Source organism: Dipodomys ordii, unplaced genomic scaffold, assembly GCF_000151885.1.
Source record: "Dipodomys ordii isolate 6190 unplaced genomic scaffold, Dord_2.0 Scaffold214, whole genome shotgun sequence".
Classification (NCBI taxonomy): domain Eukaryota; kingdom Metazoa; phylum Chordata; class Mammalia; order Rodentia; family Heteromyidae; genus Dipodomys; species Dipodomys ordii.
The window spans coordinates 758,502-779,750 of NW_012267430.1; the positions used below are offsets into that span (position 1 = coordinate 758,502).

Sequence of the window (21,249 nt, forward strand, 5' to 3'; positions counted from 1 at the left end):
ATAAGAATGGGAAAAAATCCTAATGTTATGTAAATAAAGTAAGATTTTTCAGTTCAAAGGTATTTCCTCTGTTTATAATCCATGCACACTCACATATGTGTACATGCATGTATGTATAATGTATGCATACATATATGCATTTGTGCCTTTCCCATGATACACAATGCACTGCATTTACATGTGTACACACAACCATATGTACAGATGCATGTGTGTGAATAGTTATGTACCCTGCATATATGTACACATACACATTATGTTTACAGCATGCATGCTATACTTGGTCACACACTTATTCACTGCAGGTCCCCTCTGTCAAAGGCTACAGTGCCCTAGAGCTTTGTACTTGATTGACATTCACTAATGTTTGCCGAAATAAAGCAAACCTCTGCCATGCCTGTCTGTTTTTATCATTGACCATTGCTCTCAGGAGTTAATGTTTGAACCTAGCCATAAAGAAATCGACAGCCACTGACCTATGGCCAGTATTTGACTTGGAGGAAGCCCCCTATAAAACCACCAACAGTGGGCAGCTCGGCCAGCAGAGCTGTGAGTCAACAGTGAAGAAGGAGCCACCATGAACTTCACTGGAAAGTACCAACTGCAGCATCAGGACAACTTTGAGCCCTTCATGAAGGCAATTGGTAAGTGCTGGCCTGGGAGCCAAGGCCAGGTCACAGCAGTGAAGATCTGTGCTACTAGTAGTCAAGGTCTAGTCAAGGTCTGACATTGAGATAGGAGGAGAGGTGCACTGGAGGGTGTTTTACTGATTTTTGCAGTCTCTTATCACTTCTTGTGCTATTACTAGATAGACAGTGGAAATAACACTAAACTGTGGCTTGATGTGGAGTGAAGCCCAGTGTTGGCTGGCACTGTCTTGGGTCACTCTTGATGCAAGAAAACATTGATTCAAGGCTAACCACATACCAAACGCCAGGGAAGCAAATAATGACCAGTCATGTATCTAAGGTCAGGAGGAAAACAAACAAACCAACTATCCCCTAAAAAGTACCAGGCACTGCATATGCAGCACCCACTTGATTTTTATCACACACTGAGCTGAGTTGTATGGTTTTCCTATTTTATACTTGAGGCAACTGAGCCTGAGAAAGGAAGGTTAAGTAGCAATGGCCACCTGGTAGGAAGTATTCATATTGTGATTGAAATTAGGCCCTGGCCCCTGTCAGTCCCACTTAACCTGAGCACAGGATGGTGGAGGGAAGGTGTAGAAGCTCAGAGGGGTGAAGGCTGAGCTTTGGAAGATGAGGCATCCACTGGGACCTGGGGGAAGGAAGTGTGCTTTAGAGGTAAGGAGCCTCATGGACAGAGGGTACAGCATGACATGGGAGGATGTCTAGAGGGAGAGGAGGAAGGGTAATAGCGAGGGACAGAATAGGGGGACATGGAGGGCCAGCTGTGATCTTTAAGTCTCTTCTGTAGTCAAGTCACAACGGTCCAGTATCTAGCATCTTTTAGGCTAGCAACAGGAGTTTCTGTTATCAATGCACAACACATGGCTTCCATGAACCTCCATTTACATGGAAGAAATAAATATGCTCTGCAATTGGCGAAGCTCTATGTCAGGATGAGGAAATTCCTGTACATCCTTCCTGACAGCCTTGCCCTCCAGAAACACAGGCTTGCCTGGCCCGCTTCACTTGGTCCATGGTGTTTTGAACTAATTACCAACAGTTCCCCTCACTGCTTCTGAGTGACTTGATTTGGAAGACAAATGCTCTGGTCCCTCCAGGAATGCCCACACTCAAACAGCTAAACCATTAAAAGAGAAGGGAATAGAGAAATCAGTGAATGAGAAGCAGGGAGCCCACAGAAGAAAGTTTCTGCAGGACAGAGGAAGAACTCTTTTTATAAGTTAATTGGAAAGATAGAAGAAGTAGGCTAGGCCACTGGCCACAGACATTGGAGATAAAGCTCTTGCTCTTGGCAGGTCTCCAATTTCCATGGCCTCTGGAAATACATGGTGCCCTCCTCTGTTCCTACATAAACCCTCTGTAATCCTTGGCTGGTTTTCCCCAGGTCTGTCTGATGACCTCATTCAGAAGGGGAAGGACATCAAGAGCGTGTCAGAAATTGTGCAGAATGGGAAGCATTTCAAGCTCACCATCACCACAGGGTCCAAAGTGATCCAGAATGAGTTCACCCTGGGGGAGGAGTGTGAGCTGGAATCCATGACTGGGGAGAAAATCAAGGTAGGAGTTGCTCTTATTTCACTACCTTCTGCTTCTAGAACTTTCCCTGACCCGAGGGCTTCCTGCTCAGGGTTCACATCTCACAATTCTCATCATGGATACCCCATCTTAAACTCACCTCTTGGATGAAAGAAACAAGAAAGCTTGAAGAGAAGCTTCTGGCTTTTTCCTGAGGAATGTTCCAGAATGCTATGATCCCCTAACTTGACCTCTCACATATATAGGATGTGAAGAAAACAGACACAGAGTAGGACTCCCAGGCCCAGTGCTCCTAGCTTTCAGAGTCCATCAAGAGGGTCCAGCAATGAGGAAGAGTCCATGAAAACCCTTACCTGGACCAGACAGCTACACCTCCAAGGGCTCTGATTCCAATTAGACAATAAGATCTGGGCCATGTTTTCTGTGAGAGGCTGGCAAGTGAAGGAGACTCAAATGCTGTGGGGATAAGCGACTCTGCCGGCCACTGTAGCTAATACCACCAAGCCATCATCTTCTCTGCTCCCCATACCAAGATAACCTCAAGCTCTGGGCTCAGCATATTTGCCAATTCCTCTTTTTTGATTGTTCATTAACTCTGCTTCTCAAGATACATTACAAATCAAGAAGAATTTCAAAAGGGGAATGAATTATCTAGAAGGTTGTTTTTACCATGGTTCTTTTCCAATTGCCCATTTTGGAGGCAGTTTTAACCTTGACCAGTGTCTTCTGTATTAAGGGTTTGTTGGTTGTTTTTGAGCCCTAAGCTTACCTGGAATTTTCCATCCTCCTGTCTCAGAATGCCTAAATGCTAGGATTCCAGGCATGCATCATCATGTCCTGGTTGGGTTTCTGTTACCTTTCCTTCATTTCTAAGGACTGAAAAAAGAATCAGAATAGGAAATATTCATGTGCTGGAAAGAGCAATACACACTAAAGCAAACTATATGTCCTCTGGATGTACCTCTTTCCATTAGATTGGAGAATTTGTGTTTGCTTTATTTAATTTTAGCTTGCTTTGAGGGTCATCATAGGTTCCCTATGCTCATTTTGAGATCATATACCACAAACGGAAATTCTCATGAGGAAAGTTCTTAAGTTTTCTTCCTTTTTTTTTTGGTCAGTTGTAGGGCCTGAACTCTGGGCCTGGGTGCTGTCCCTTATCTCTTCAGCTCAAGGCTAGTGCTCTACCATTTGAGCAACAGTGCCACTTCTGGCTTTTTCTGCTTATGTGGTACTGAGGAATTGAACCCAGGGCATCATGCATGCAAGGCAAGCGCTCTACCACTGAGCCACCTTCCCAGTCTGTTTTCTTCCATTCTTAAATGTACCTCACTTCCATTTAGAGCCAGAAAATTGGAGGGGAGGGGCCTATATGTAGAAGGGCAGAAGTGTTTTGGTGGTTGTGAACCAAGATCGTGTGGAAAAATCAAGCTCATTAGCAAGGGTCTAGCTCCCTCCCCAGACCTTTCTCACAAGCCTATCTCTCTATCTCCCACAGACAGTAGTTAATATGGAAGGTGACAATAAACTAGTGACAACCATCAAAAATGTCAAGTCTGTGACTGAACTCAACGGCGACACAATCACCAATGTAAGTTGGCACTCTGTGGAGCTTATAGTTTCCAGTACTTGAGGGGAGAGGAGAAGGGAGTGTTACACAGGAGCTGTACCCCCATTTTCCTTCCCTAAGCCTCTTACTCTCCACATTTCCTGGCAATTTCTTCTAGTGCTTACTGAGAATCCACCATTTATCAGTTTAAATCTTCCCAACAACACAATTTTCTAAGTGGAGAAACTGAGGCACTGAACAGGTAGAATCAGCAGAGCAGGGCTACCAGCCACTACTTCTTCCCCCCGCCAGAGGGAACCACTCACATTGTAGACAATAGATTTGCATACTTATTACAACCTCACAGCAGTCTTCTCTAAACTCAACCACTGCAGCGCATGAGGATGGTTTTTTCTTTCCTCACTTGGTCTTGAGGAAGAGGAACCTTTTCCTAATTCACCATATGAACTCATGGACGATCTGTCTGGTGTCGATCTGCCTGGTGTCACATGGGTGACCTTCCACTACCATTTTCTGAGTCAGCCAGCCACACCCAGCACCTTCTTCTCCCCTCCTTCCCTCTCTCCATACCCTTTTTCTCAACAAGACCCATATGGGGAATTGTTTTATGATCAGAGGCATGGGGGGACTCTGCATGTCTTTTCCTGTCACTATTGAGTAGCCATAAGCCTCAAACTCAGGCCAAAGTCCATTCAATCAGAGACGCCACAGAAATCCATTCAGTCTGCAGAGACCTGCCTCCTATGGATGCTGTGGCTCCTGGAGCAACTCTTCATCCCATTGATTCAGTTCTGGCTCACAAGGAGGGTTCTGTTTGCCCCCAAATTTGGCTCTTTTGTTGCTTTTCCTATTTTATGACATCATAAGTAACAACCATAGCCTGTGGCTGTGCTTTATACTACCTAATGAGTTACAGAAGCCCTTAACCTGACCTACAAGCCCAAGCTGCCTAATAAATGCCTCTGGCCACTGGTGTTTGTTTATTTGTTTTGTGTCAATATTGGAGTTTGAATTGTCCTTTAGCTTTTTTGCTCAAGTCTAGTACTTTACCAGTGAGCCACAGCTACACTTTCAGCTTTTTGATGGTTAACTGGAGAGAAGGGTCTCATGGACTTTCTTGCTTTGACTGGCTTCAAACCATGATTCTCAGAACTCAGCTTCCTGAGTAGGTAGGATTAGAGGTGTGAGCCACCAGAGCCCAGTTTCCACTAGCACTTACAAGGAGACTCCAATTCATGGAAAATGTATAGCCGCTTATGAGAAACACAGGCCTACTGTGCAGTCAACCTGCGCCTGGCAATTGGCCACATCCTGCTCTCAGTTTTCGGAGTGAATCTGCAGTGTTCTTTCCACAGTCATGCCCTGCTAGTTCTTCTTTGCCCCTCAAGAATATGCTTTAATGAGTCACAAGGTAGAACCCTGCTCAAGGAGGCTGTCACCACTGCACTGACTTCCTTCCACCAGGAAGAATGGGCGTCAACCATGAAACATGCAGTCTCCATCTCCACCCTGAACTTTACAACACAGGGAGCAGTAAGAATGAGTTGTCCTACACTGAGTCCTGGCCACCAGCTTTTAATGTACTCCACTTTGCCTAATTTTCCTGTCTTCTGAGAGGGAGTTGGGATCCAGGATTACATAGGTTGACTGATAAGTGGTAGAGCTAGGGCTCCACCCCGGCAATGAAGTGGCTGTAAAACCAAAGAGCTCTTTTCTTCACTCTGACAATCTATGTCACAACAGCCAACGTGTTCCAGAGAACCAAAGGGATGGGGGAATCACCCCTCAACAGTCTACAACTGGTGGATCCAAGTGTTTTTATATGCTTCATTCATAGCTATGGAAGATAAATTACATATTGGCCACTGTTTTCCATGTACATTCTCTTGGGTGTTCAACAACATGTTCTGGACTTATAATAGACCTCAGTGGAGTTTTGAGGAATGGTGCTGGCATGGCATTATTGCTATAGCAACCACTGATGCAGAAAAGAATGCAGTAAATGTGAGGACAATTTTCCCCATGAGAAAATGAAATGGCAAAAACATGGCATGGCATTAAACACAAATTACCCACCCTTCCTCCAATCTTACAGAAAATGAGGACCTTTAAATTACTCCACATGTTAGCATATTTGGGTGTTATTAGGGTAGCTTAACTATTACTGTTTTGTCTTGTTTTGTTTTTGTGTTTTTTTTTGTTTTTTACAATTCAACATTAGCTAAAATATTCGTGATTGTTTTTCTGGCTTTCAGACCATGACATTGGGTGACATTGTCTTCAAGAGAGTCAGCAAGAGAATTTAGACAAACTGCGACACATCTTCTTTTACTGTGTAAAATTAATAAAGTAAACTTTGTTTAAAAACTATTGCTTCTTCTTGATAGCTTCTCATGATATTACTGTTGGTTTGAATGTGTGTATGTGTGGTGCTGGGCATCAACCCCAGGGCCTCATGCATTCTAAGCAAGTGTTCTACCACTGAGCTACCTCCTCAGCTCTGCTGTTGGTGTCAACTAACACTGACCACTTACAAACTTGGAATTATTATCCATGTGTTTCAACCTATCAAGTCAGGCCTGAAGAGTGAGTCTTACCCTGAATACAGACCTCAGATTGTCTACTCAGGTGTCCCTGACAGGAGCCCCAGGTATGCAAGATCTTTAGAAAGGCTCAACATGTTCTTTCTTGGTCAGTCACATGAGCAAAGAGCTAGAGCCGAGGATATTCAGGGCACAGGGTATAGGAATAGTGGACAGAGAGATTTTAGGTAAGGAGTAAAAGAGGAAGCCAGTCTCCAGCGGTTAAAAAAAGAAAAGAAAAGAAATGGAGCTGGGCACCAGTGGGTCATGCCTGTAATCCTAGCTACTCAGGAAACTGAGATCTGAAGATCATGGTTCAAAGCTATCCCAGACAGGAAAGTCTGTGAGACTCTTATCTCCAATTAACCACCAGAAAACTGGAAGTGGCTCTGTGGCTCAAGTGGTAGAGCACTTGCCTTGAGCTAAGAGCTTCGGAACAGACCCTGGGCCAGAATTCAAGCCCCACAATCAACAAAGAAAAAGAAAGAAAGAGAGAGAAGAGAGAAAGAAAGAGAGAGAGAGAAAGAAAGAAAGAAAGAAAGAAAGCAAGAAAGAAAGAAAGAGAAAGGAAGGAAGGAAGAGAACAGAAGGAAGGAAGAAAGAAAGAGAAGGGGGGAGAATTGGGTGGGGGGGAGGATAGGAAGGGATGGGAAGGGGAAACAAAGGAGGAGGCTACAATGCTTGATAAGAAATGTACTCATTATCTTGCCCATGTAATTGTAACCCCTCTGTACAGTATTTTCACAATAAAAAATAAATTAAAAAAAAGAAAGAGAACAGAAGGGAGGAACAAAGAAAGCACAGAAGGGAGGAAGAGAGGGAGCTGGGTACCAGTGGCTCATGCCTATAATACTAGCTACTAGGCTGAGATCTGAGGATCACAATTTAAAGCAAGCCCCAGCAGAAAATTCCATGAGACTTTTTTTTGCGGGGGGTGGAGGGGCGGCACCCGTGGGGAGGGGTTATGTGGCTTGAATTCAGGGCCTGGGTGCTGTCCCTGAGCTTCTGCACTCAAGGCTAGCACTCCACTTTTCTTGTGGTTAGTTGGAGATAAAAGTTTCACAGACTTTCCTGCCAGGCTGGCTCTGAACCCCAATCCTCAGATCTCAGCCTTCTGAGTAGCTAGGATTACAGGTATGAGCCACCAATGCCCAGCTCCATGAGACTCTGATCTTCAATAAACTACCAAAAAGCAAGAAATGGCACTATGACTCAAGTGGTAGAGTGCTAGCCTTCCAGTATCAGACAAGATTAGTGTGTTCAGGGTGGTATGGCCATAGAGTGCTAGCCTTCAGCAAGAAAAAATCTCAAGGACAGTGCCTAGGCCCTAAATTCAAGCCCTAGAACAGGTTCTCTCTTCTCTCTCTCTCTCTCTCTCTCTCTCTCTCTCTCTCTCTCTCCAAGAAAAATCAAATGAAACAATACTAGTAGAAAAAACAGTTAGCTATGAAGATTATGATCCAAGAGCCCTCAGCATGTTCATTTACTGCATTTTCAAAAAGAAAGATAGTGTCAAGAATCCAGATGGAGAAGGAATAATAATGGAACTAGTTCTCAAGGACATAGGAGAGCCAGGGATCCAGGGCAGAAACAGAGGTTAGATTTGGAGGGAAAAAGACCTGTCCCCCTCTCCCAGCCCCATTCTACTGGTCCAAGAGGGAAGGAAGGAGGGGAGGAAGAGCACAGGCCCAGAGCGTCATTAATTGAAAACAACAAATATTAGTAAGCTGGGGAAATGACCGTGAACATGAGAGAAAGGTAAATGGGTAGGCAGAAAACAGGACAAATCAGAAGAGGAGGGAGGTTTTGTATTTTGGAAGAAGAGTGATGGTATAAATGTGCCAGTTAGATCTCGTGAAGAATGCCTGTCTTTGAGCCTAAAGAATGGAGGTTGAAACTTTTACAGAATAGCATATCCTCAAAGAAGAACCAAATGTCATATATATATTCTTCACAGAAGTGGCCTGCTTGCAAGGGTTTCATTTAGCGGCAGGATTCAAAGGGAGGAGTTGACATCTTAGGCAGAGATAAATATAGGGCTTGGTAGGATCACTTACTTGACTGTAGAATGTTAGGATTAGCTCTGGGATCCAAGGTAGCCCAAGATTGTATTGATGGTTTGGTGTCATCCTCAAGTATAGAACCTTGTTCTGGGCTCCCCCAAAACACTGACAAGAAATTGGGTCCCAGAAAATACAAGGCCATCCTTGGGATTGGTTGATTCCCAAGACTTTCACATCTCCTATACAAATCTGTGTCCAGCAAGTGAAGATAGTTTGGTCATACTCCTGAGGAGATCCTAACCCGGGTGGGCAAGACTGTTCTTTCCAACTTTCCAATGAAAAGGATATAAAACCTCAGGACACAGACAGAAAACAAAATTAAGGGAAGTAATAACTATTCCCTGCTGCCAATGGAGGCAGCAATGAAGTCTACACTTGGTCTCAACCAAGAACCAATTCTTCTGGGCCCACGTTCATCAGGTATGTGTGCTTCCATGTCTCTTTCAGCTTTGCCCTAAAAAGGCTTTTCAGTCATGCTAGGAATGAAAATCCTGGTAGGCCACTACAATCCTAGGCCATCAAACTCTCAGATTTTGTCCAAGTAGCCCCCCACATGACAAGGAGCCACAAAGCTCAGGGATGAGAGTAAGGAAGGACATATTCGCTCTCTGTATGTTCTAGAATTATTTCTAAAATCTTATTTGGACTTTGAATTGGGGCCTCAGGTGGTTTGGACAAGGCCACCACCAATTCATGTAGCATCCTGAAAGAATTTCAAGTCTGAGTAGACAAGTCCACTCATATCCCATTAGCCAGAGCAAATGAAACATCACCCATCTTAGAGTATGATCTCACCTCTTCCAGAGCATGGGGAAAGAGTATGGCCCCACAGGCACCCACAGAGAGGAAAGCAGACACCTGAGTATCCAGGCACCTGCCACTCCCAGCTCAGATGTCCTTCTCTGTGTCACACACACTGTGTCACACCACACACACACACACACACACACACACACACACACACACACACCATGGCCTCCTTTATATCCTTCTTTCCATATAGTTTGTTGCATTTAATATTACACTGTGTTTTCATTGATTACATTTTGCCTCACCCCCACCCAACTATATTTAGAACTTCTTTATGAGATGCTCTGTTCTAGTACTCAATAAATATATTAATAGAAAACACTGGGCTGGGATGTAATAGAGCTAAGGTGAATTGAAATGCGTTGAATTCAAACAAAATGACAGTGGGAAATTCAGGGCGATACATCCCCAGAGACACAGGTTGAGCAGAACCCTAACTGCCCCCAGAATCTCAAGAGTCTCCAGCTCCCACAGCCTGATAGCCCCTCTCCCAGCAGGTTCTCATTGCTTCTTATGGAACAGAGCTGGGGCCGGCTCCTTGCTGGGCTCTGCCATGACCTGCATGGGCTGGTTGTTCAGGGCAGCCTCGCGCATCTTGTGGTACATGAATTCGTTCTGGCGGAACATGCGCAGCTCCATCTCTGTCTGCATCCGCATTCCCTGTGGGACACAGATATACCATAAGCAGTGTGACAAGCCCACAGGGCATGGTCCCTGATCTATCTTGCAGTAAATGACTCTCAGCCACTGAGATTCATCTCTGCTTCTTTAGAAAACACACACACACACACACACACAAGTGGCTTTATGTCTTAGCAGTGCATCCTTTTTTTTGTTACGGAGGAGTCAACTGGAAGGAAAGAGCAACTGGAGGGATTGTTTGGGGAAGAGAATGTTTATTCTCAGAAATTGTCAAGTGGGCACCTGGATTTGAACCTCAGATCCTGTTACTTATTGGTTCTGGGACCTCACGCCAATCATGTAATCACTTCAGTCTTGTTTTCCAAGGGTGAGATTCCTTTGTACCTTGCAGTGGGTTGGGGAAACTGTAATGTACAGCACACAACAAATCATCTTTCCCCATATGTCCAGTCAACTATTAATCAAATACTGGACATTGTTAAGTAGCTGAGGATTCCACAGAAGTTAAGACTGCAAAGATCACTTTTGACAAAATCAATCTATTGGATGTAAAGTTAGTCATCTCTACCTTTCTGCCCCCTACTTTGGCCTCCCATCCATTTTCAAAGGCTAGTGTATTATTTCCATTTTTTAGATGAAGAAACTGGAGATCTGAGGAGCAAAAGGACAGCAACACCTGAGTTCATACTAGTTTTAAATGTAGCCACTCTTCAGTGTATGTTATGCTGACATCAGTGTGCTTTCCTTGGGCTACACCACCTGGGAAAGCCATGTCACTCTCAACCAACCAGCCCTTCAACACACAAAGGGAAACCGTAGCTTGTAAGATCACACTACTTACAACTGAGTACCTGTGGCTCACACTTAAAAATTTAACTATTCAGGAGGCTGAGCGGTAAAGGATCATGTTTTGAAGCCAGCTTAGGCAGAAAAGTATGACAGAGTCCACCTCCAAGATAACTAGCAAAAAAAGCTGGATTGGAGGTATGTCAAGTGGTAGAGTGCTAACCTAGAGTGCAACGACTTGGCACCGAGTTCAATTCACTGAACCTCACTGCAATCCTTCAGGCTCATCCACTCAATATGGTAAATCATAAAACTAGACAATTTTACAAGCTATTTTTTCCATCCTGATTTTTTTCTGCTCTCTATTTGGTGAGTGGTTACCTTAATTTTTTATTATCCTTAAGTAGTTATACAAAGGGGTTTCCATTCATTCAATGTGTCAGTACATGAGTACAAAACACACTGATCAATCCTGAGTATCTGAGCCTATGATCACCAAATGTTTTCCAATACAGATGGCTAATGGAGCACATGAGCACACATGCACAGACGCACACACACACGTGCACACGTGTGCACACACGCACACATTTTCTTAGTTCAGCTTGGGGTCATGATGGATACAACAAACGTGGGGTTCAAACCTCAACTCTGTCATCAGCTCACGAGGTAGTTTTGGATAGATTACTTCCCTTCTCTGGGCCTCATGTTTGCATTTGTAAACAAGGGTTGTGGACCAATGCCTTTAAAGTTTCCTTTGGGTCTAGCTGGCAAGCTGAGAACTATGCTTAGCTCAGATACTCAGACAAGGCAGGGACATCCAGTCCCAGGTTGCTACTTGCCTCTAGGTCCTTGGTGATGGGATGAGAGGGACCATGTGTCACCAGGAGAATGGCATAGGCTTTGCAGATCATCCCGTGTCCTACTTCGATGTTACCAGCATGCCAATTGGTCAGCCCTGCCCGCATGATGGCCATACCCAGCTGGGCATTGTTGTGGTGGTAGAGTTTCCTGTAGGGTCACAGCAAGTAGTCATCATGCTTCATTGCAACCATCCTTCCTTCTGCACATCATTTAACAACTCAAGTGCTTTCATGGACCAAGTCCATCTGCTCCTCCTGCTACTGCTGTGAGGCATCTTTCACCTGTAGAGGGCGCTAAGGGGCAAACGACTGACGTATCCCACACAAGGAGACTGAGACCTTGGGCTCCAACCTAGACTACCAAGACAACTCCTCTTTAGAGAAGGGGCCCAGGATTGAATTCTGAGCTTGAGCTGACACCCTCTGAAGCACCTCAGCCCTCTTCTTAGGAGAGTGACATGAAGTTAAAGGACAGTATTGTAATTTCATGTATGCATTGGTAGGAAATGAGATCCTATATTAAAAGTAACCAGTGCAAGTGGGGTGCTGGTGGAGCATACCTGTAATCCTAGAAACTCAGGGGACTGAACTCTGAGGACTGAGGTTCAAAGCCAACCTAGACAGAAACGGTCATGAGGCTCTAAACTCCAATTAACCAGCAAAAAGTTGTAAGTAGAGGTGTGGCTCAAGTAGTAAAGTGCCAGCCTTGGGAAGAAAAAGCTAAAAGAGAACATGAGGCCTAGTACCAACACGAAAAATAAATAAAATAAAATATATCAAAAGCAGCAGTGCACTGGTGGCTCACATCTTTAATCTTCGCTACTCAGGAGGTTGATATCTAAGGATTGTGGTTCAAAGCCAACTGGGGTAGGAAAGTTCATGAGACTCATTTCCCCACCCCACCCCCCAATCCTGGGGCTTGAACTCTGGACCTGGGCATCATCCCTGAGCTCCTTGTGCTCAAGGCTATCACTTTACCACTTGAGCCACAGCAACACTTCTGGCTTTATCTGTGATTGGTTGGAAATGAGAGTCTTTGTTGTTGTTTTTAATGTACTACGTGATTTCTTTTTTCTTTTGTGATTTCCCTCTATGGTTTATCCCCTGTTGTCACTGTATTTGATGTTGGTACCCTGGGTATTGTATATATGGTTATCTGAATTAGAGAAGGGAACAGGAACAAAATTTATGAGACAAAGGACAAAGGGAGAACCAATGCAACAGCAATACGCACAAGACACTATGTTGGAAATGATCTGTACAACTTGGGGGGAGAATGGAGGGAGGGAAGGAGGGAGAAAAATGAGGGAAGGGGTAACAAGTTTGACAGAAATGTACTCACGGGCTGGGAAGGTGGCTCAGTGGTAGAGCGCTTGCCTTGCATGCATGAGGCCCTGGGTTCAATTCCTCAGCACCACATAAGCAGAAAAAAAAGCCAGAAGTAGGGCTGTGGCTCAAGTGGTAGAGCCCTAGCCTTGAGCTGAAGAGCTGAAGGACAGCGCCCAGACCCAAAGTTCAGGCCCCACGACCAAACCCAAAAAATATAAAATAAAATGAAAATAAATTTTAAAAAAGAGTCTTCTGGACTTTCCGGCCTGGGCTGGCTTTGAACCTTAATCCTCAGAACTCAGCCTTCTGAATAGCTAGAATTACAGGCGTGAGCCACTGGTGGCTGGCTCTTGAGACCCTTATCTCTAGAACACTGGAAGAGAAGCTGTGGCTCAAAGTGGTACGGCACTAGCTTTGAGCAAAAGAGCTCAGGGACAGTGCCCAGGCCCCAAAATTTTTTTTAAAAAGTAGAAGAAGCCACTTAAATGACACATGACCAGAGATGACAAGCAGGCTTCATCTGGATTATCCATTCTAACTGGACTATCCATTCTGTTGGGTCACTACTCGAAGCAACACAATAAAGAGGTTCAGTTGAAAAGAGAACCACAGGCATAACTGATTACTGTGATGCCTGCTGTAGGTGCAGCGGGAAAGGTAGCAATGTGTGTGTGTGTGCACGCGTGTGTGTGCATGCGTGCGCGCACACACACATGTGCACAAGTGCCATCCATTTGCCATCCCTGGAATATACATGCTTCCAGGAGACTGTGTGAGACCCCGGCTTATCACCTACATGTAGCCATCCACCATCCTCTTGGCATAGTGTGCGGCCTCCTCAAAGGCCTGCAGGTAGGAGAGCACCTCTGACACGATGCTCAGCATCCTCAGTGTGTAGAGGTTGGTGTCCGCGAACACTGGCTCCTGCCTCTCCAGGCATTCCCGGCACAGCTTCACAACCTGGAGTGAGACAGGCCCTGTCCATCACCACTGCACCACACCACATGCTTACTTCACAGATGATGTGTCAGGACAACACTGGACACTTGCTCTTTTTTTTTCTTTCAGTACTGGGTATCAACCCCAGGATGCTGTACTTGCAAGGCAAATGCTTTTGCCACTGAGCTACATCCCAGCCCTTTGACACTCACTCTACTCACTTTTTGAAGGTTGGGGATATTGATGAGAGAGATGGGAAAGCCAGGCTTGTGATTTGCACAGCTAAATGGGATGGGAAGGGAAATGATGGAATAGAGGATGATTCAGCAGACATAGAAGCTTTCAAAGTCACAGATAGCAGAGAGCTATAAAAACTATATCTGTATATATGTGTGTGTAAATAACTACACACATATACATAAATATGTAAATAGATACACAATGCAAATATATTGCTATGATTTGGTTAAGTGTCCCCCAAAGGCCCATGTGTTAAAGGCTTGGTTGCCTGCCCATGGTGATATTATAAGGTGGAAATGAAGAGGAGAGAAGAGGGGGATGAGGTCTATGGAAGTACACTGATTAGTGTAACTCCTCTAATTCTACCCTTGACATCAACTAACCATATTATATTAGGAAGTAAGTAGTATGTCCTGGGCTGGTCACTTCAGGAAAGGGTCATACATGTGCAATGAATGAGTTAGTAAAAGAACAAAGAGAAGGGACAAGCAAATGAAAGTAAAGAAATAATAACCTTGTATATTGCCATGCCCTACTGGTATCTACTCTTGGGGTGGAGGTGGGATGTGGAGAGAGAACTGATCGATGGTCCCTGTGTTCTATTGTAGACTGGGTGAGTCCTACCTTACAAGTGTTAGACACAGAAATTAACTTCCAACACGCTGCCCAGGTTCATTCAAAGCACATCTCTGCAAGCTCGTGTTTGGGCTTCAATTTTGACTGCACACTGAAATCACCTGAGAGCTTTTATTTTTGGGGGGGTCCAGTCGTGGGGCCTGAGCTCTGGGCTCTTCAGCTCAAGGCTAGTGCTCTACCACTTGAGCCACAGCGCCACTTCCGGCTTTTTTTTGCTTATGTGGTGCTGAGGAATTGAACCCAGGGCCTCATGCATGCAAGGCAAGCACTCTACCACTGAGCCACCTTCCCAGCCCTCACCTGAGAGCTTTAAATCTAGAGGCCTCTCCAAGAAATTCTGTTAAAGTTGTCCTGAGTAAGGTTCTAATAATGAGGAGTTCTCAAAGGTGATTATAGAGTGCATCCAGAGCCCAAGTTAAATGCCCAGTTGATAGAAATGGGAAATTGTATTCGTATGGAAATCCAGTTATGGGAAAGCGAGCAACCCACTCTCAGTGTGTCCCACTGTCATGGCCATCCCTCAATCTCCAGTGCTACCTGAGCTGTCACAAATCCCTCAGGCATACTGGCCAGGCTGCCTTTGCTCCCCTCAGACCAAGTTTCAGTGGGTTGACCTGTCACTGAAAACACAGTTCTCACAGGTACTGAAGGTTCAAGGGCATAAAGAGTCATGGTCTCATAAGGGACATTTTCCAGCAAAATAACCTTCTCAGTAACATCCCTATCATCACCCTCAAATCCTCACTTACTAGAGAGCCTATCTATCCTCACCCCCATCTTTCACATTCCCTATAAAGTCTTCTTACCTCGTGATACAAACCCTCGGAACGAGCCTTGTCTATTTTTTCCAGTGTGTCCTTTGAGAATTGTACCATCTCCTTCACCACTTCTGGAGAGGGCTGAAAAAGAAAGAGACATTGAGTTAGAGACTTCTTGATGGAGAAACTCATTCTGTCTCTGAATAGCTATTGAGTTAGTTACATTCACTCTAATTCAAGATCAATGTCTTTCTCATTCTGAATACCTCAATTCAAGTGTGCTAAAGACCTCAGTATTTTTCTAGCTGCCTCGGCATACTTCTAACACATAGTGTGTTTTCTAGATCACATCCTAGAACATTGTTACTAGTCAGTCAATCCCAGTCTGGGCTCACAGCTGGGCTTTTGGACCCAAGCACTAATTTTTTTTTCTTTTTCTTTCTTTCTTTTTTTTTTTTTTTTTGCTAGTCCTGGGGCTTGAACTCAGGGCCTAGGCACTGTCACTGAGCACTCTCCACTTGAGCCACAGCATTATTTCTGGCCTTTTCTGTTTATGTGGTATTGGGGAATCAGGGCTTCATGCATGCTAGGCAAGCACTCTACCACTAAGCCATATTCCCAGCCCCCAAGCACTAAAATTAACATTGATCCCTATTGTTTTCTCTGACATTTTAGATTCCAGATGTGTTACCTGAAATATATATTATTCTATCTCTTTGCTTCAAGTTAACCACACAAACTGAAAACACACTCCTGTGTTTTTTTGTCTTTAATACAGCTATTAAATACTAGCAAGCATAGAATAAAGCACAAAGATTGAAGATTTGATCCAAAAATCACGGTCCAGTTTGCCCTTGAAGCTCAACAGAGATCGCTCTTAGTATTATGCTCATTCAATCTCTTCTGAGTGTCTTAGTATCCATCTATTTGTTTTGACCAGAAGAATATCATGAGAAATTTTGCCAGCTGTATCTGAAATCTAAACTTATTTGGCTTACTGCTGAGCTTAAGCAGCCCCAAGGTCCCACGTAAAACCTATCAAAATAGGTTTTTCGTGTTTTAAGCAAGGAAGTACCATTATTAAGAAGCCAGTTCCCCTTAAAGTCACCATAATTTTGAAGAAAAATGCAAAATTTATCAAAGCTCAAAGAAGGAAGAGGGAAAAAAGAGGAGAAGCCAGATTAGAAGGGGTAAAGCCCTTGGAGAAGAAGAGGGTGGAGGAAAACAGATGTCAGTTCCTCAACCTTGAAAATCGGACAAATTTCTATTGTAAAAACCATCCAGGGGTACAATTGAGAAAATATATATTTATACAACATATATATGTACAAAACGCATATATAAACATATATAATATATTATTGTTATTTTCACATTTAAAATGTATTTAGTTTAATAGTGGCTTACACCTGTAGTCCTAGCTACTCAGGAGGCTGAACTCTGAGGATCATGATTCCAAGCCAGTTAAGTCCATGAAATTTTTATTTCCAATTAACCATCAAAAAGCCAGAAGTGGATTTGTGGCTCAAGTGGTAGAATGCCAGCCTTAAAAGAAAAAGCTAAAGGACAGCACTTAGGAACTGAGTTCAAACCCCAGTACAGGCACAGGCACACACACACACACACACACACACACACACACACAAACAACTTGGTTTACATCTCTCTGTAGGTTTATAGAGACTGTTGTACATGCCTGAATATCAACATCCATTTCCTAGATATGGAACCTCAGTTTCCGGGAAAAAATGATGTTCCTATAAGAAATGTACTGATCCTTGGGTCTCAACTACTTTGCCCTTTACCAGGGAGGTATGACTCTCAATTTCTCTACCCCTTGCATTAATGACCCACTGGTTACAACTTCCTTCTTACTTTTGTCTACATGAAGACTAATCATGCTTGCACATCCATAGCCATGCATGGGTCTATATGTATATGAATAAGTCCTTTGTAATTTCTGTAAGGGGGATTGTACACTATGTTACAGGTTAAAGTTCATCCCCCTGAAATTTATTTGAAGTCTTAACACCTAGTCCCTCATAATGTGGCCTTATTTAGAAACAGGATCATTGGTAGACATAATTAGTTAAGCTGAGATCATACTAAAAAAAAGTAGGGTCTGTCTTAGTCCAATATGACTAGTGATCTTATAAAATGAATATCAGGCTGGGAAGTTGGCTCTGTAGTAGAGTGCTTGCCTTGCATCCATGAGGCCCTGGGTTTGATTCCTCAGCACCACATAAGCAGAAAAAAACAGAAGTGGTGCTATGGCTCAAGTTGTAGAGCACTAGCCTTCAGCTGAAATGCTGAGGGACAACACCCAGGCCCAGAGTTTAGGTACCATGACCGACCAAAAAATAAATAAATAATAAAATGACTGTCATGTGAAGAGAAGACAAGCATAAATGAAAATGATGTGCAGATCACCAAGAAAAGACACCCACCTACAAGCTCAGGAGAAAGATCCTTCCTCTCAGCCCTCAAAAGGCAACACTCTATCACCAGTTTGTGGACCAAAGTTTCAGAACTGTAAGACAACTTGATGTGTCTTACCACCCACTTTTTGGTTCTTTGTTATAGCAGCTCCAGAAAACTAATACACATGGTATTGTTTAGCTCATTAATTCTTTTCCCTTAGAAGAGTTCATTCCAAGCAGGGTACTGGTGGCTCACTCCCATTATCTTAGCTATTCAGTAGGCCAAGATCTGATTATTGTTCAGTTAGCCCATACAGAAAAGTCTGTGGAACTCTTATCGCCAGTTTACCAAAAAGCCAGAAATGGAAGAGTAACTCAAGTGGTTGAGTACCACTCTTGAGCTAAAAAGCCAAGTGAGAGCTCAAAGCCCTAAGCTCAAGCCCCAGTATCAGTATAAAAGAAGAAGAAATAAAGCTCAGTTCATATCTATGTATAAACATCTAAGTTTTTTTTTTTGGGTCCGGTCATGGGGCCTAAACTCTGGGCCTGGGTGCTGTCCCTCAGCTCTTCAGCTCAAGGCTAGCGCTCTACCACTTGAGCCACAGCGCCACTTCCAGCTTTTTTGTTTATGTGGTGCTGAGGAATTGAACCCAGGGCCTCATGCATGCAAGGCAAGCGCTCTACCACTGAGCCACCTTCCCAGCCCAACATCTAAGATATTTATTTACTTTGTTGCAAGACTGGGATTTGAACTATTTATCTGAAGCTTTTGCTTATTAGCTAGTGCTCTACCCTCTGAGCCATGCCTCCAACCATTTTTATAATTTATTTAATGACTTTTGCTTGTTTATGTGGTACTGAGGAATTGAACCCAGGGTCTTACGCATGCTAGGCAAGCACTCTACCACTAAGCCACATTCCCCGCCCAACATACTTACTTTAATGGTTACAGGATATTCCTTGCATTTAAATATTTCTCTATTTGTGGTTATCTGGGTTTTGATATTTTATTTTGTGTGTGTGTGTGTGTGTGTGTGTGTGTGTGTGTGTGTATGTGTGTGTTCTTATGAACATTTATGCAGGATAAATTCTTAAAACTGAAACTTTTTGGGTAAAGAGTAAAAACTAGTATAAAAATCAGTGGTCCAGGCTGGGAATGTGGCTAAGAAGTAGAGTGCTTGCCTAGCATGCAGGAAGCCCTAAGTTCAATTCCTCAGTACCATATAAACAGAAAAGGCTGGAAGTGGCTCTGTGGCTCAAGTGGTAGACTGCTAGCCTTGAGCAAAAGAAGTTCAGGGACAGTGCTCGGGCCCCAAGTTGAGCCCCAGGACTGGCCAAAAAAAACAAACAAACAAACAGTGATCCAATGTCTAGAAGAGCCTGGAGGTGAGAGAGCTGAGTTCTATGGGGACATGTTTTCTGGATCGTAGCACTGATACCACCGAGTAATGAAGTGTTTCACAGGAGTACTACCACCATCTCAAGGAGTCCAGGTAGAGCCTCTGCTCTTACTAGAAGCAAGTTTCTGCTGCCACATGGGAGTTTAGAAGCATATTTAGGTGTTTGTATACTAGTGGACTGCAAGTTATACAGAAACACCCAGTTACACTCCCCTTAGGGTCTGCCTCCTCTTTAAGCACCTCTGTGTGATTCCTCAGACCTGTTCAGAGGCTGTGAACAAAGCCCACCTGGCAGGTCTTGGACATGGTGCACAGCCAGCACGGCAGCCTCTGAGTAGTAGGGCTACAGTGAAGGATGCAGACCTCCCTGTCCGGCCATGATGTTGTACGTGTTGGCACTTTAGCCCCAACCGTTCTTGGGTCTATTTGGCTGAGTTCTGGTGCCCAGATCCTCCTCAAGGAGCAACACTGAGATCGCCTCACAGGGGAGGAAGGGAGTCTTGAAGACACTTCTCTGCACACTGATTTACCTTTCAGTTCTTTCTCACCCTAGCCCTTCCTCTTTGACTGCTTTCCAACCACAGATCAAAAACTTCCAATACCTTTGGATAGGGTTTCCTTAACCATGAGTCACACCTGACCTTAGTGCTTACCTGTCCTCTGCTCCCTGCCTGTTCCAGGAGGAGATGGCCCAGTTTTGGATTCTTGTTTGTATTGTTATATAAGTGACTCAAGACTTCACTGTCATTTTGGTATGTGGCTTTAACCAGCTACTTATTATATGGCAACTCCACTGAGCTCCTCCCCTTCCTGCCCCGTTGAGACTGCTCCATCTCCATGAAACTAGATCCCTAGTTCCATCTCTGTGATAACCAGATATCAACTCCCTTCTCCCTCTTTAATACTGAGAATTGAACTGGGGCCTTGAGCATGCTAGGTAAGCACTCTTCAACTTGAGCTATGTCTCCAGCCCCAGATAACAAACTTCTTTGCCCACTGGTTCTCAATAACTGGACACATTACTTAATCTGTGTAAGGCAAGGGCCAGATCCAAAACTTATTTGGTGCCTGTATATCACTCTTTATTTTTCGTGCATGTGCATGTGTGCTGATCTTTTTTTTTTTTTTTTTTGGCCAGTCATGGGGCCTGAACTCTGGGCCTGGGTGCTGTCCCTCAGCTCAAGGCTCAAGGCTAGCGCTCTACCACTTGAACCACAGCTCCACTTCTGGCTTTTTTTACTTATGTGGTGCTGAGGCCTCATGCATGCAAGGCAAGCAGTCTACCACTGAGCCACCTTCCCAGCCCCTGTGTGCTGATCTTAAACTAAGCTTAAACTCAGGGCCTGGCTGCTGTCCCTGAGCTTTTATGCTCAAGGCAAATGCTTTACAACTTGAGCCACAGCTTCATATTGGACTTTTGGTGAATTATTGGAGATGAGAGTTTTGCTCAGGTTGGCTTCAAACCACAGTCCTCACATCTCAGCCTCCTGAATAGCTGGGATTTCAGGTATGAGCTACTGGTTCATTTCATATATCACTTTATATATCTCATTTTGTTTCATCCTTATAACACCATGTAGTGGGGCCCCATTCTCATTTCAAGGATGAGAAGACTGGGTGATTCTTTACATTTAAGCTCTTAGCCAGAGTAGTACCAGGACACAAGCCAGAACCCATCTAATACCCTGCTCTGTGCACCATCCCATGCCACCTCCCCAAAGGCTATAGGCTTATTGCTTAGCTTTGGAATCCACCCTTTTGTGGCTCCTGGAGAAGACAGCCGTAAACATCTGGCAGCAGAGAAGCATGTACCTTGGGGTCTTCCTTCACCCCCAGGAAGAGGTCATCCTTCAGCCCTTTCTGGCAGTGCTCACATGTGCAGTCAAAGTAGTATTGCTTCTTCAGCTGCTTCTTTCGCTCCTCACTGACATTGAGGAAGTCAACGTAGGACACTGTCAGCTCCTCACCTTCAGAGATCTTGCCCAGGGCCCGGAGTTCAATTCTAGAGCAGAGCAAAAGGGA

General features: G+C 44.2%; 2 protein-coding genes across 3 annotated transcripts in view; one reads left to right on the top strand and one right to left on the bottom strand.

Moving 5' to 3' along the window:
- The first annotated feature begins 509 nt into the window (after positions 1-509).
- Positions 510-6,121, top strand: Fabp1 (fatty acid binding protein 1, liver). The gene is made up of 4 exons (XM_013035517.1): positions 510-644; positions 2,038-2,210; positions 3,688-3,780; positions 6,015-6,121. The coding sequence occupies exons 1-4, from the start codon at positions 578-580 to the stop codon at positions 6,063-6,065; spliced, it is 384 nt and encodes a 127-aa protein (XP_012890971.1). The 5' UTR covers positions 510-577; the 3' UTR covers positions 6,066-6,121.
- Positions 6,122-9,670: 3,549 nt separating this feature from the next.
- Positions 9,671-21,249, bottom strand: part of Smyd1 (SET and MYND domain containing 1) — a 32,845-nt gene continuing 21,266 nt past the window's right edge. For both annotated transcript variants that reach the window (XM_013035515.1, XM_013035516.1), the window contains 5 exons: positions 21,040-21,229; positions 15,456-15,548; positions 13,631-13,794; positions 11,485-11,653; positions 9,671-9,874 (listed from right to left, as the gene is read on the bottom strand). In XM_013035515.1, the coding sequence (XP_012890969.1) occupies positions 9,716-9,874; positions 11,485-11,653; positions 13,631-13,794; positions 15,456-15,548; positions 21,040-21,229 (775 nt within the window). In that variant the 3' untranslated portion in view covers positions 9,671-9,715. The remainder of the gene's footprint in view (positions 9,875-11,484; positions 11,654-13,630; positions 13,795-15,455; positions 15,549-21,039; positions 21,230-21,249) is intronic.

Bases quoted from the DNA above. Each gene is read 5' to 3' on its own strand.
- Fabp1 (XM_013035517.1), top strand. From the start codon at position 578: ATGAACTTCACTGGAAAGTACCAACTGCAGCATCAGGACAACTTTGAG. The intron at 645-2,037 runs GTAAGTGCTGGC...GGTTTTCCCCAG, and splicing joins GCCCTTCATGAAGGCAATTG to GTCTGTCTGATGACCTCATT. The intron at 2,211-3,687 runs GTAGGAGTTGCT...TATCTCCCACAG, and splicing joins TGACTGGGGAGAAAATCAAG to ACAGTAGTTAATATGGAAGG.